This window comes from Hippopotamus amphibius, chromosome 11 (genome assembly GCF_030028045.1).
Source record: "Hippopotamus amphibius kiboko isolate mHipAmp2 chromosome 11, mHipAmp2.hap2, whole genome shotgun sequence".
Taxonomy (NCBI): Eukaryota; Metazoa; Chordata; class Mammalia; order Artiodactyla; family Hippopotamidae; genus Hippopotamus; species Hippopotamus amphibius.
In genome coordinates, this window is record NC_080196.1 from 40,940,134 (window position 1) to 40,956,074 (window position 15,941).

Sequence of the window (15,941 nt, forward strand, 5' to 3'; positions counted from 1 at the left end):
GTGGCATCTTCCCAGACCAGGGCTCGAACCCGTGTCCACTGCATCACCAGGCGGATTCTTAACCACTGTGCTACCAGGGAAGCCCCATTGTACCTATTTTAAGCAGAAAGAGATGTAATATAGTAATTGAGGGCTTACAAAGTCTTTGAAAGGGCTTGAGGGGCAGAACCCAGACTGAACCTCCAGGAATAAATTTTTTTTTAAAAACCCGCTACAGAACTGAGCTGCCAAGGAAGCTACCAACTCTATCACCATTAGGAGGATGGGAGTTAGGAGGCCATCACTGCAACTGTTGGTCCCAGGAAACACATTCCTTAGCTATGATCTCAGAATTAGGAAGCTGCCATCAGAAACTATGATTGCCTGTGTTTGCTCTATCTGCTGTGGCCAAAAAAAGAAAATGAATGTCTTCCACATTTCCAGTCCTAAGATCCAGGAAGGCATACCAGGAAGAGATGGAACAAAGGCTAAACAAGCCAATCTACAGGAGCCACTGCAGGGACAAAATGTCTGAAAGTGGCACAGGTTACTTGAATGGGTGAAGGTAGGTTTCTCTCTCCCACCTGAAAACTTTTCAATGTTTACAGCTATAGACTACTTTGAATGTCAACCTATGTTTTTTATTTCTATGCTTCTCTTTTCATGTATATTTAACATGTTGGTTTTTTAAAAATCACATTTCCAGTGGTTGGGCTTTTGCACTGCCCTGGGACTTTGGTGGGGAAGCCCCATGCTCCACAACCTTCCTCCTTACCCGCTGCTCCGCACTGACACATCCACCCTGGCCCGCTCTCTGGAAGGTGAGCTTCCACTCACGTGCTCCCTTGTCACTTCCTTCGAGCAGCAACCTGGAGAGAATGCTCCCTCTGCTCCGTGCCATCGTCAGTCTTTGCTGGACAAACGCCCAGGGTCCAGGAGTGCTGATCAGAGCTCTGTCCTCTTTTGGTCATTGGTAACTTGAACTTGCTCGTCCCCTTCTAAGGTTAGTTATTTATTTAATTTTATTTAAAAAAAAATTTTGGCCACGCTGCAAGGCATGCGGGATCTTAGTTCCCCGACCAGGGATCGAACCCGTGACCCATGCAGTGGAAGCACAGAGTCCTACCCACGGGTCTGCCAGGGAAGTCCTTCATCCCCCTCCTAGATGTTCATAGTAATCATAATTACCTTCTCTAAAAAACAGTTGCTTCACAGAAAGATGATAACTGCCATTTGTGGAAACCAAGGCAAAAGATGGTCCTGGGAAAGACAGGCAGATAGATGAGCTCACCTCCCCTCTCTGAGTCCTTTGATGGACCCAACTCACTCCCTTCCCTGGTACCCAGCTCTGTGCTTACCTGCCAGCTCCTATTTAAGAGGATTAAAAAAAAAAAAAAAGAGCACTCAAAGCTTGATAAACACACTTGTCTAACAAGTAAATTGTGAAACAAGTAAATCACTAATAGTGGAATTTCATCAATGAAGGCAGGGCTGTAGATTATACAAACAGGTTTGGCTGCAGTAAAAGAAAGCACAGAACAAATGGTTTAATATAAGATAGAGTTTATTTCTCTTTCACATAGCATTCCAAGGATATGCAGTCCAAGGCTGATATGGAATCTCCACAGTCTCAGCGGTCTAGGCGACTTTAGTTTCATTGCTCTGGCATCTCTAGGCATTGCCTTCATCAGCCTGGTCAAAGATTGCCTTATAACTGTTCATACTTCAGGTAGTGGAATGAAGGATGGTGGCGGGGAGGGAGGGCCCGACTGCTTGCTTTAATAGTCTCCACACCATAGGTCAGTCTTAGTCACGTGACTAAGCCTGGCTGCAAGAAAAACTCGGAAATACAGTGTCTATTTTAGGCAGCCATACGCCCAGATAAAAACAGGCATGGGCCACAGTCTAGTACTCTAAGGTGTGTGTGTGTGTGTGTATTTGCCAGGGTGTATGCTTTCTAATTCCACAAGCTACACTCATATGCATGCCCAAGAGGCCTGCGTGCCCAAGAGGCCTGTCTCTAACCCTGAACCACGCAATGTCCGTTCCGTGTCCTGTCTCCCAGACTGACATTTGACTCCAGCATCCTCCCCTCACCCCGAATACAAGTACCAGGGTGATATGAGAATGGAGAGGCCCTATAATAAGGATTCATCTCCCTTCGTCATTCTTTGTCAGTCCAGACTGACAGGCCTGGGCCACAGTAGCCCACAATTTACATACATTCCTTGGAGAAAAAAAAAATTGCCAGTCGTGTGTCCAGAGTATGACACTGCGGCTGGGCAGTTAACCTTGATGGTTTCCAGTCAGAGGAGACAGGATCTATTACACAGCACCTCCTCCCCCTTTTCCAATGATGGTACTTCCAGCCTTGGGGAATTTTCCTTGAGGTCCCATCCAGAGGTCAAATCTTGGGAAGCAGCTCACTGCCTTGGAAGTAGCTGAGGTTCTCACACTTGCTCTGGCAGCCTGGACCCTCCAGTGCTCTCTGCAGAACACCAGGAAATGGCTAGCGATGGAATCCAAGTTCATGAACTCAGCTCTCTTTCTCCACCTTCCTTCCCTCTTTTTACTCTATTGTATGTTTCTAGGTCACTGTATCTCAAACAATAACCCATAAACTATTTTAAGAAATCACATTTCTATTTTTTCTATTATTATTTGTTTGCTCCTTGCTCATTCATTTTGAAATCTGTTACTCATCAGCAGATAAGCTGTCGCAGGTGCCAAACATTTAGATGAAAAATACCTATTCACTTTTTCCTCCCACTTAAAAGCATTACTTAGTTTCGGTTATGGGAGTGTGCAGTCCAGCTGAAGGAAAAGAGGTGTTCTAAGGTGGCAGTGACTGAGAATCTCTGGGGTAAGGAGACGGTGTGGAGGAAGGGAAGACAGTTGAGGGGAAAGAGGAGACCTTCCAGCGTGGGGTTTTGATTCGTCCTTTGGCTCAGGTGTCATGGAGGGAAAGGGGTCTCCACCCACTTCTTGTTTCTCTCAAAGGACACCGTGCTGTGTTCCAGGACATTCGAATGGCCATAGTTACTTGTGGGCAGGGGTCATAGGCATGAAAAGTCCCACACTTGAGTATGATACTGGTGATTTGTGTTCTCATCCTTGAGTGGAAGAACTGACTCGGTGGCTAGACCCTTGGAAGAGTCACTTGTTACATGTGTTACCTACTGTTGCATAGTGAATGACCCCAGAGCTCAGTGGCTTCACACATCACTTATTACCTCACAGCTTCTGCGTGTCAGGAATGCAGTCACAACTTGGCTGGGTCCTCTGGCTTGGGTCTCTTACCGGCTGCAATCAAGGTGTTGGCTGGGGCTGCGGTCCCCTTCAGGCTCAGCTGGGGGTGGATCTGCTTCCAAGTTTACTCAGGTGGTGGCTGGCAGATTTCAGTTCCTTGCAGGCTGTTGGACCGACAGCCTCCGTTCTTCACAGGCTGTTGGCTGAGTCCTCTCCATAGGACAGCTCGCAACATGGCCATTGGCTTCATCAGTACAAGCCAGTGAAGGACAAAGAAGAGATGCAAGATGGAAGTCACAGTGTTTTGTAATCTGATCTTTAAGGTAACAGTCCCTCGCTTGGCCATTGCATGGTCAGGCACTCAAGATGGCTCTTCTCTTGCTCTTTGTACCTCCCCCTGCTCGACCAGTCCCTGTTTCACCTGCACCTGCTCACGTGAACATGTTTGCCCCCTGCCGCAGCTAGTCATTGGTCTAATCCCTGCTCTACTTGCTGGTTTTTAAAGAGAAACATCTGACCTAGGGATGGTCGTTAATCTGAGGGGCTGTGAGGGACCTGACCCAGCGGATGGTTTCCCTGGTAACGGATAAACTAATCTGACGTCAATCCCCCTATAAATGGTAGCCTTGCCCCCCTCCCACCCCCACCCCGAGTAGCAAAGATTGCTGCCGTGTCCTGCCTGCCGTCTGCCAAATGTGGTGGGATGTTGCTCCAGGACCTTCTGTTTCAGACTTGTAAGATCCCCAGTCTCTCTGTTGCTGTCTCCAAGCTCTTTCTTCAGAGCCTGGGCAATTACGAAGCTTGCAGGCCTGCGAGGTGCAGCCCAACAGCCATATTCTATTGGTAAGAAGAAAGTCACTAGGCCCAGTTCACATTCAAGGGGGTGCATTATACAAGAGTAGTGGTAGCATGTGCGTTTAGGGAGGAGAGGCTCTGCTTTAAGTCTTAAGACAAAGCTGGGGACTCCAGCCCCGTTTGCTTGAGAGCCTGTGTCGGGGTCCTGCTGGAACTGTCTAGTGAGGCTTGGCATTCCCTCATCTCTCTCCCTCACGTGTCTCTTTCAGGAAATCAGTTACAGGAGTAATTGGCAGTCTGCCTGGCCAGGTACCATCTACCAGCACCCCAACTCCCTCTCGTAATCCCATCAGAGGGAAACTCTGATTTCCTTTTAGTAAAGTCCAAGTAGTTTCCTACCTTGGAAAGCTCTTCCCTCTCCCAAGATCCAATTTAAGCCCATCTCTTCTATGAAGCGTTCTTTGAATCAGCTGAAAAGATGGAAAGAGTTGTTTCTTTGGAAATATAATTGCCTGAAGGTAAAAGAAGTCTGCAGGTAAGGAAACAAGCTAACCAGCTGGAGGGCAGACTGAGGGATGGGATAGATAGGAGGGAAACTACTGGTTATGAACTTTCTCTTCTCCTTGGCAGAGAACCTCCTGGGGGGAGACAGATGCATCTAGCTCCTGAGTAGAGTTAGTCCTTGTTGATGTTTGTTTGTTTTGTTTTGTTTGCTGCGCAGCTTGCGGGATCTTAGTTCCCTGACCGGGGATTAAACCCAGGCCACGGCACTGAAAGTGCCACTGCGTCCTAAACACTGGGTCACCAGGGAATTCCCTAGTGCTTGTTGATTGATGCCACTTGTGGTGGTTTTTAAGTGTTCACAAACTGACACCTTCTCTTCAAAAGGTAGAGTCATTTAATTCTCCTTGTCGTGAATGTGGACTAGGACCTGGTGACTCACTGCTAACAGACAGACGTGGTGGAAGTGCTAACGTACGACTTCTGAGTTTAAGTCAGTAAAGGCACCGCAGCTTCTGCCCTGCTCTCTTCGATGCTTCACTCTAGGAGAAATCAGCTGCTGTCATGAGGACGCTAGAGCATCCCTGTGAAGATGCCCATATGTAGAGAAACTGAGGCTTCCTGCCAACTGCCAACACCAACTTGCCAGCCACATGAGTGCACCATCTTAGAAGTGATCCTGCAGCCCCAGTCAAGTCTTCAGATGACTGCAATCCTGGCCAATATCACTTGACTGCAAGTACAACTTGACTGAATCAGAACTACCAAGCCAAGATAGTCCCGAATTCGTATGAGAGATAACAAATGCTTATTCATATTTTAAATTAAGAGGAAAAGAGCTGCAGAGACATTGCACGAGGAAAAGGTTTCTGCTTCCCAGTTCAAGTGCGCTTGATTGGCACGTTCCTATAGTGCAAACAGCTTCACCAGTGCCCAGTTCCTGGAGTGGCCAGCAACACCCAGTGGCCAGCAGATCCTCCTGGCACTGTCCCTTGGGCAGCAGTGTCAGCAGTGCCTCCACCTCCTGCAGCTTCTCCAGCATCCAGCAGGAGGCTCCTGCAGCACTCACGCCTTCTCCAGCACCAGGATCCTGTAGTACGTGGAGGCTCCTGTACCCTGCTCAGGCGGTTCTGTAGTGGAGTGCCTTTGGCTTGACACCTCCCTGTGAAGAGCTTTCCCTGGCATCTAAGAAGGCAGATTTCTGCAAGTTCCACTGGTATGACACCGCTAGTGAGTTTTCTGCCATCTGGTAAGCCACAGGCTGTGTTCTCCTCAACAAAGTTTGGATTTCAACCTTGAGGTAGGGGGTGGGTATCTCTTCCCTGGGTGCTGTGGCTCAGCCCCAGCCCTGGAGATAAGGAAGGGCTGCTTCTAGGTCTGCTATTCATGTATTCTTTAGAGTTCTCTTTACTCCTTACTAATCAGTTCTTATTTACAACAGGAGATTGCAGTAACAATTATTTTTAAATCTCCCTGTTCAAATTACTGTGTGGTTTCTCTCTCTTGATTGGACCCAGGATGATACACTCAGTTTTGTCATAATTTGTTACACAGCAACCAATAACCAATACACCCCTCCTTATCTCATTGTCCACCGCCAGCACTCCTTTCATTACCATCAGCCAGTTGTTATCATGTGCCTGCAGACTCTTCCTTCAAAGTTTTCACAAGCACTCAGATAGGACCTACTGCAAAAAGAACAAAGTTTATAAGACCCAAGCTTTAATTTGCAAAATGAGAGGTTCAGGTGAGAAGTGCTGTAGGAAGCGCCAACAGCTGATATAGTTGAAGAAAACTCTAGACTGCAGCAGAGCATGGGGACACAGACCAGGGGAAAGGAGAAAGAAGGGCCCTATAGGCAGGGAGAAGTCTGTATGAAAACCTCGGGGGTGAGACCAAACGAGGTTTGGCTGGAGAAGAGTGTTGACCTGCTAGGCTAATGGCCGGCAAGATGAACAGATGGTGAAGGGCCTTAAACACAGTGAATTCATTTGGTGCTATTATGTAAAAAAGGGCTCCAATGACCATACCATCCAGGACAAAATCTTGCCTGCTTTTGGTGTAGGTACACTTATGCTTGTCAGATCACGTGACAGTTTGGGGCTGAGAAAAGTTCACTTTGGCGGTGGGGAACCTCTGAAAGTTTTTGAGGATGGTGCAACGTGGGATTCTTTTTAAATTTTTTGGCTATGCTGCATGGCATGTGGGGTCTTAGTTCCCGGACCAGGGATCAAACTCGCGCCCCCTGCAGTAGCAGTGCGGAGTCTCAAACGCAGGACCACCAGGGAAGTCCCAATGTGGGGTTCTAAGATTAGTATGCAGTGTGTAGGGCCGCAGAAAATGGAGACCAGAAGCGGCAGAATGACTTCCCAAAAGTCCTGGCGTGGGGGATAGTGTCGCGGTGGGAACTGAAAGACCGGGTGGATGTGGTAGTAAGGAGACGTTAAGGTGACTCCCCGCACCTTGGTTGTGACATGGGAACACGGGGAGCTGGCGGAGGGGTGGGTAGGATGATGCTGGCTTTTTACAAGTTCCACTGGGGTGACTGCATTGTATCCAAGTAGCAGGAAGGAGGAGCCTCAGTCCTGAGCTCAGGAGAGAGGTGAGAGCTGATGATTCAGACCTGCTAGTGACTGTCTACCCAGAGATGACAAAACAAACTTTGGGAGGTGGTGATAAGGATGGTCCCTTGGTAAGAACTGGCTCTGATTGGTGCATTCTAATCAACAACCCTTCACCCACCGTCCACCCACTCAAGTGACGAGGTCCTGGGTCAGGGATACGGTGGGGACAGGTTTCCTCGTAGTTCAGGCCTAAACTGGCCCTTAAAATCCAGAAGCATTGAGGCCTTTCTCAGCGGCCACAGATTGTGGCTTAGAATCCATGACCCGCTCTCACAGGGCTTGGACCAAGCAATATGAAAGTAAAAAGCCCAGTAAAAACTAGGAGGTTCTAATACTATTTCTGCCCAAGACAAGTCATGTGACCTTGGGCAAGTCACTTTTCCTACCCCTCTTTTCCTTTCCCCTGACCTGCCAGGAGCATGCAGTGTGAAAAAGAAATAACCTTGGTCATCCATTAAGATCTGGAGGTTGTAACTGTGGTGTAGCCCAGCCTATCCTGAGTCATCCAGTGCTGTACTGTCTCCTGTTGATTATTTTTGGCCTCAGTCCCCAAATCTGCCTTCTCCCCAAAACTCCCTGAAAGCATTGGCTCCACGTTCAAATTTCAAAGCAGCAAGAGAGGGCGAAGGATAAACCGGGAGATTGGGAATGACATATACACACTACTACATATAAAATAACTAATAAGAACCTACCGTATAGCACAGGGAACTCTACTCAGTCCTCTGTAATGAACTATATGGGAACAGAATCTAAAAAAGAGTGGGTATGTGTATATGTATGACTGATTCACTTTGCTGTACACCTGAAACTAACATATTATAAATCAACTATATACCAATAAAAATTGTCACTCACAAAATAAGAGCAGCAAGAGAAGGGAGTCTGTCCACTAAACAGGGAAGTGGGAATGCATCTGGGGAGACAGGCTCATGCTTCGACAGGCAGATATTCTGGCTGAAATCTACACCCACCCTGGAAGGCCCTGGACAGACACTGCCCCTCAAGCTTCTCTCTCATACTCGTTTATTGGCTCCCCGCAATTTTATTCCATGTTATTAAAGCAGGAATGACTGGATGGGCAGGAGGGCCGGACTCCCACATCCTGAGGGCACTGCAGGCTGACTATGACCTTGCAGGCCTGGATCTGAACATCCTCCTCGGGGTGGATGACCAGGGCAAGCAGCCGGTCTGCCAGTCGTGAGTCGTCCCCAAAGAGAGCTTCATGCACAGACTGTTCATTGTAATGCCACTCCACGGCACGGTAGTGGGGTGAACTCCGGCCCTCACTCAGCCGCTCTGCAAACACCAGTACCTCGAACAGCAGACTCCCGGGCTGTGTGCACTGGAAGAGGTTCAGGAAGCTGGCGTGCACCTGTGAACGGGATGGAGGGAGGAATGAAGTCCAAGGCCAGTTCTAAAGTTCTTCCATCCTCCTATTGCCTCAACTCCCCAATATACCTAAGTTTCAGATTCAACTGTGCAGGGATTTTTTTAGTTTTTACTGTCATTCTCTAACATAATTTCATTGTGGTCATAAAACATGAACGATTTGGGGAAATTTGTTGAGACAAACTTCTAAAGCTTAGCACAGGCACATGGTTAATTTCTGTAAATATTTTGTGTACTTGAGAGGACTGTGCATTTACTAATTGTAGAGTGTTCTGCATATATCTAATGGCTCAAGCTTATTTGTGTTAGTATAACATTACTAGTTTTAGGTATTTACCTAATTGCTCAAGCTTATTTGTGCAAGTATAACATTACTAGTTTTAGGTATTTACCTAATTGCTGAAAGAATAGTTAAACTTTTCCAAATCTTCCACTGTGGTAATGGATGGGTCCATTTTTCTTTATAATTATTCAGCTGTAAGAAGGAAATACTGCCATTTGTGACAACATGGATGGACCCAGAGGACATTTTGCTAAGTGAGATAAGCCAGACAGAGAAAGACAAATACTGCATGGTATCACTTAAATGTGGCAGTTTTTTTTAAAGTCAAACTCATAGAAACAGAGTGGGACAGCGGTTGCCAGGGGCTGGGGGTTGGTGTGGGGGAAATAGGGAGAGGTTGGTGAAAGGGCACATACTTTCAGCTAACAGATGAATAAGATCCGAGGATCAAATGCAAAACATGGTGACTACAGTTGATAACCCTGTTATTAGATAATTGAAATTTGCTAAGAAAGTAGAACTTAAATGTTCTCACTGAAAACAAACAAGTAAATATGTGAGGCGATGGCTGTGTTAATTAACTAGATGGTGGTAATCACCACAACATACACTTTAAATATCGTGCAAATGTATGTCAATTATACCTCAATAAAACTGAAAAAAGAAAACAATTTCCTTATAATTCTATCAAGTTTTGCCATTTATATATATACATATTGAGATTATGTTATTAAGTTCATATACGTTTGGAGTTGTTTTATCCTTCTGAACTATTCATTATTATGTAGGGACCCTGTCTATTACTAATAATTATTTTTGTTATAAGTAATTTTTCCCTAATATTAAAATACCTACATTCACTTCGGTCACCTGTGTTCCTGACTCTCAGAGTTCAGAAAGTCCCTCAAAGGAACATCTGATCTTACTGAGAGGACAGAAGAAGGGGTGGTGTGCAACGTATCTAGTACAGAGACAGAAAGAGGAAAAAGATGATCCTGTGAGGGCTGTATGTCTGAAGAATCCATGATTCTTCCTTTCCCAATATCTGAGTTAGCATCCATCAGCCCACCTTTCCGTTCCTTTCTCACCTGGCAGTTGAGAATATCATAGAGAAGGTCGTTCCTCTGTGCCAGGTTGCTCAGCAGTCGCACGGCTTGCACCTGAAGAAAGGAAAGGGTAAAGCATGAGAAGACAGGTGGGCCTGAGCAGGGAAGACACAAATCTCTGCTCCTCCCTCTAGGTGCTGTGCCAGGGCAGGGCCTGGGCTCTGGTCCTCAAGCACCTGTGCCAAGATATAGTCTGACTGTAGGATCTCCATCAAGGCAGGCATCACCCGTCGCAGCTGTGGGTGCACAAAGTCAGGCAGTGGGAGGTTGTTGAGGAGTCTGAGGCCTGCAATGTGCAGCTCTGAGTCCCAGATGGTGGAGATCAGTTCCAGCACCTTGATGGAGTGTTCCTAGGGAGTGGGCAGAGAAGAAGGGTTTTCTACTTTTATATGATGATCCTCAACACTAGCCCAGCCTCTGCCTTCACTCTTCACTGTCCCCGCCCATGACAACTGAGCCAACCCCACAGACAGTTCCCCACTTAAACTCTCAACGTTATTTAACCTAGTTGACCCCTCCCACCTCCTTGAAATTCTGGCTTCGCTTGGCTTCTCTGTCACAGGTTTCTTTCCCGGTTCTCCTGCCCAACCTCCCCTTCTATCTTCATCACTCTGTCGTGACACAGAGTTAGAGACTACCCATATGCTCATGCCGCTCAAGTTCGTCTCCGGGCCAGACCTCTCCCGAAACTCCAGACTCATCTATGCAAGTGCCAATTCCACTTCTTTCCCAGAATCTTACTAAACCCCTCAGTTAACACATTTCCACCCCCAAAACTGCTCTCTCCACCACCCTTCCTGTCTCAGCTGTTGGTTACACCTGCCTTCCAGTTACTCAGACCAAAAATCTGTGGTCTTCCTTGACTCCCTTCTTGCTCTCACACCCTTTTCCAATCCTTCAGAAAATCCTGTTGGCTCTGCCTTCAAAATCTACCAACAATCAAGCCTCTTCTCACCCACTCCCCTTCTATCACCCTGTTCGAAGCCACCATCACCCCTCCCCCGGGGTTCTGCAATAGCCTCCTCCTCCCTGCTTCCATCCTTGTCCCCTGCATCTATTCTTAGGACAGCAGACAGGCTGGACGTTCACGCTTCTGCTCAAGAGTCCCTAGTTCAGGACTTCCTAGGTGGCGCAGTGGTAAAGAATCCGCCTGCCAATGCAGGGGACACGGGTTCGAGCCCTGCCCTGGGAAGATTCCACATGCCGAGGAGTAACTAAGCCCATGCGCCACAGCTATTGAGCCTGTGCTCTAGAGCCCGTGAGCCACAACTACTGAGCCCATGTGCCACAACTGTTGAAGCCCCTGTGCCTGGGGCTCGTGCTCCACAACAAGAGAGGCCACTACAATGAGGAGCCTGTGCACCACAATGAAGAGTAGCCCCCACTCGCAGCAACTAGAGAAAGCCCGTGTGCAGCAACGAAGACCCAACACAGCCAATAAATAAAATAAATAAATAAATAAATAAATTTATAAAAAAAAAAAAGAGTCCCTAGTTCATTCAAGGTCAAAGCTCAGGGTAAAAGCTAAAGTCCTTACAGTGGCTTACAAGGTCTGACATGATCTGCTCCTCTTCCCCCATTATTTCTTTGGCCTCATCTCGTATTCCTTCCTTTGCTCCTATGGTTCCCATCACAACGGCCTCAGCTATTCCCTGAACATGCCAGGTACACATCTCTCTTGGTTCTTCGCACAGGGTGTTCCCTCTGCTTAGATTGCTCTCCCTCCAGATACTCATAGCGCACTCTTACCTCCTTCAAGACTTTGCTTTAATGTCACCTTGTCAGGGAGGCCTTGCATGACCACCCCCTCCTTTCAGTCGGCAACCCCACTCCCATCCCCGCCTTCCTTGTCCCCCACCTTTATTTTTCCTCACAGCACTGTCACGTGTAACACATTTTTGTTTTAAACTTTTTATTTTCAAATAATTATAAATTCACGGGAAGTTGCAAAAACAGTACAGAGAGGTCCCAAGTGCCCTCTACCCAGTTTCCCTCAAGAGTGACCTCAGATAATATACTACAGTATCAAAACTAGAAAAATGGTATTAGTACAATGTATAGTTCTATGTCATTTTCTCACATATGTAGATTCATGTAACCACCACTGCAATCAACAGATTATTCCATCACAATCACCATAGATCTTCCTTGAGGGACTCCCTTTTTTGTCACACTTAGCCCTGCCCATCAAAACCAGCCCTAACCAGTGGCAGCCACTAATCGGTTTTCCATCTCTCTAATTTTGTCATTTTTGAGATTATATAAATGGAATCACATTTTGTAACCTTCTGAAATTGATTTTTTCCCTCAGTATAATGCCCTTGAGATCCTTCCAAGTTGTCATGTGTATCACTAGTTCATTCCCTTTTATTACTGAGTAACATTCCATGGTACGGATTAGCACAGTTTGTTTAATCATTTATCTACTGAGAGGCATTTTGATTATTTCCAGTTTTTGACTATTACAAATGAAGCTGCTATGAACAATTGTGTACAGGTTTTTGGGCAGATGTAAGTTTTTACTTCTCCAGGATAAATGCCCAAGAGTGCAATTCCTGGTTTGTATGGCAAAAGAGTTTTTTAAAGAAACTGCCAAATTATCTTCCAGAGTGGCTGCTGTACCATATTACATTCCCACCAGCAACATATGAGAGATCCAGTTTCTCTACATCTTCACCAGCATTTGGTATTGTCACTAATTTTGAGTTTAAATCATCTAATAGATGTATAGTAATATCTCATTGTGGTATTAGTTTGCATTTCCCTAATGGCTAGTTAAATGTTAACCATTTTTTCATGTGCTTATTTGCAATTCGTGTATCCTTTTTAGTGAAATATCTCCTTGTCTCATGCCCATTTTCTAAATGGGTTATTATTGTTTTTAATATTGAGTTTTGAGAGCTCTTTATATAATCTAGATATGAGTCTTTTGTCAGATATGTGGTTTGCAAATCTTTTCTTCCAATCTGCAGCTTGTCTTTTCATCTTCTTAACAGGTTCTTTCACAAAGCAAGTGTTTTTTAATTTCGATGAAGTCCGATTTATCAATTTTTTTCTTTTATAGATTATGCTTTTGGTGTTTTTTTTTTAAACCTGAACTTTTTCTTTTGTTTTATAAATTAACTTATTTTTAATAATGTGGTTGCGTTGGGTCTTCGTTGCTGAGCATGGGCTTTCTCTGGTTGTGGTGAGTGGGGCTACTCTTTGTTGCAGTGCACAGGCTTCTCATTGTGGTGGCTTCTCTTGCTGCAGAGCACGGGCTCTAGGCATGCAGGCTTCAACATTTGCAGCACGTGGGCTCAGCAGTTGTGGCTCGCGGGCTCTAGCGCACAGGCTCAGTAGTTGTGGTACACGGGCTTAGTTGCTCTGCGGCATATGGGATCTTCCCAGCCCAGGGATGGGATCTGTGTCCTCTGCATTGGCAGGCGGATTCTTAACCATGGCACAACCAAGGAAGTCCGTTTTTGGTGTTATTTCTATGATCTCTTTATCAAGTGTTAGGTCCCAAAGATTTTCTCCTTTGAAACTGCAACACCACCCCCATGCCAGCCTTCCTTACCACCCTTCTCAATTTTTCTCCATGAAGCACTATATATTTCACTTCTTTGTGTATTACCTGCAAAGCAGGCAATATAAGTTCCACTGGGACAGGGATCTTTCCTGTTCTGTTCACTGCTGTATCTCCAGTGCCTAGCACAGTGCTTGGGTGCAAAGTGCTCAATATACATTTGTTGAATGAAAAAAAAGGAATCTTGGCTTCTGAGCCGCAAGATGCTTGGGCCTTATTACCAAAGGCAGGTACTCTCTGTACCTTTGTGAGCCACGTTAAGAAGGATGTAAGAAGCCTGGAATAGGGAGCACAGCATTCCCGTTAGTACTCTGCTCCTTCCTGCGCCCACCGCCCAGTAGGAGTCAGCAAGTCTGGGGTGGGCTTTTAGGTAGAGGGAACAGCAGCTGCAAGGGCCAAGGAGGGGAGAGAGCATGAAACCTACAGTGTAAAGGGCTGGGGTGTGGGCAGGAGGGTGGAGCTGGTCATGCACTTTCTGATGAGAGCCTTGAGGAAGACCCAGCAGGGCACTGATGGGATCAGAACCCTCTCAAGAGGGTGGTCTTACTCAGGGAATGGGGGAGAGCTCCATCTTGGATGTCAGGCTGTCTGAGTGGAGCAGCGGACCATGGGGTCTGGAGCTCAAGGGAGGCCCCAAGCTGCAGACACAGACACAGGAAAACACATCTAGGTGGAAACTGAGGCCAGGGAGTGGCTACATTCACCCACAGAGAGAACAGGGATCAGGTCCTCAGGATACAGACCCTAGGGAAAGAAGGAACAGTGGTGCCCAGGCCACTCGCATCAGAATCTTCTGGGGGGCTTGTGAAAAACACAGCTTCCCTGTTGAACTGGCCCCTATGGGTGTAATGCCCTGAAATCTTCATTTTTAAGTAGCTTTCCAGGCACTTCTGATATGCTTGAGAATCACAGCCTTAGGGCAACTGAGAGCCGAGGGATAAAATAGAGGCAGCCAGCAGGTGGAGACCTAGAGAACTTTTTTTTTCCCCGAAAAAGTTTGATGCAAAAAATTTAAAGTGTGAAAATACCAAGCATTGGGGAAGAAATGATGTGCCAGAAACACTCATGCAGGGCTAGTGGAGGGCTTAAACTGATACAGCCCTTCTTGAAAAGTTGGGCATACCTTTCACCCGACCATCCCACTCCTGCATACTTGCCCTAGAGAAAGTCTCCCATGTCCACAATGGAGATGTATACAAGAATGCTCACGGCACAATGTGCAAACAACTCAAATGCCTACCCATGTGCAGCTAGATAAATAAAAGTGCAGGATATTCATGAACTAGAATACTATACAGCAGTGAAAAAGAAGGAAACAGCCGTCCACATCAGTAAGGATGAATCTTTCAATGTTGGAAGAAAAGGCAAACCACAGAACACAAACTGCATACTTCTAGATCCATGAAGCTTAAAAATATTCCAACTATATTTTGCCTATTTGTTTATTGTCTGCCATGCCCTGCTAGAAAATAAGATGACACATGCACATATGGTAAAACTACCAAGAAAATCCGGGAATTGAACAAAATACAGAGGAATGATTGCCTCTGGTGGTGGAGGAGGCTGGGGTTAAGGAGGAGGATCTGGGGGCATCTAACCAATTGGTCATGTTCTATTTCTTAGCCTGAGTTCTGGTTATGCATGTTTTATTCTTCTTTCTACCGTACATGCATAAAATGTTTGCAAGTTTTGAATAGTTTAGTTATGTTTAAGTAAAATATTTTGGGAGAGAGAGATCATTTGCTAGAGAAGAGACTTGGAGTCAAGGAAGATTTTTGGGGGGAGGGGTTTACTTTTTAAGATAGAAAAGACTAGAGCTTATTGAATACAAATGGGAAGGAGCAGGGGTGGGGGGGAGGCCATACAAGACAGAGTTTAATCAAGGAGAGAGGCCCTCAGGGAAGGGGACAGGACCCAGGACTGAGACTAACATTGAAAGACAGGAAGAAAACTATTTTTTTTAACGGCACGAGCAGGAAAGCAGGAAAGGATGGGTAACAAGTAAGCCTGGAAGCCTAACAGCAGGAAGCCAGGGAGCTGACATTTGGTGTCTTGTACCTTCTCTACATGGTGATAGCCAAGACGTCAGTAGCCCAGCCACCAGCCTCAGACCAACACAGCATGGGGGTGTGATATGATAATATATCTGGTCTTTGCCCCTGATTCCAGGCACAGGGGTCCTAAAATCCTTGCAATTTCTTGATAGGAGTGTGTTGTTTTTTTAAATAAATTTATTTATCTATCGGCTGTGCTGGGTCTTCGTTGCTGCGTGCGGGCTTTCTCTAGTTTCAGCAAGTGGGGACTACTCTTCATTGTGATGCGCGGGCTTCTCATTGCAGTGGCTTCTCTTGTGGAGCACAGGCTCTAGGCACGAGGGCTTCAGTAGTTGTGGCACGTGGGCTCAGTAGTTGTGGCTTGCAGGCTCTAGAGCACAGGCTCAGTAG

General features: G+C 46.3%; 1 protein-coding gene across 22 annotated transcripts in view; it reads right to left on the reverse strand.

The window, feature by feature from the left end:
- Positions 1–5,336: 5,336 nt before the first annotated feature.
- Positions 5,337–15,941, reverse strand: part of ARMC12 (armadillo repeat containing 12) — a 49,866-nt gene continuing 39,261 nt past the window's right edge. For all 22 annotated transcript variants that reach the window (XM_057698727.1, XM_057698725.1, XM_057698724.1 and 19 more), the window contains 3 exons: positions 10,106–10,279; positions 9,912–9,983; positions 5,337–8,523 (listed from right to left, as the gene is read on the reverse strand). In XM_057698727.1, coding sequence (XP_057554710.1) covers positions 8,194–8,523; positions 9,912–9,983; positions 10,106–10,279 — 576 coding nt within the window. In that variant the 3' untranslated portion in view covers positions 5,337–8,193. The remainder of the gene's footprint in view (positions 8,524–9,911; positions 9,984–10,105; positions 10,280–15,941) is intronic.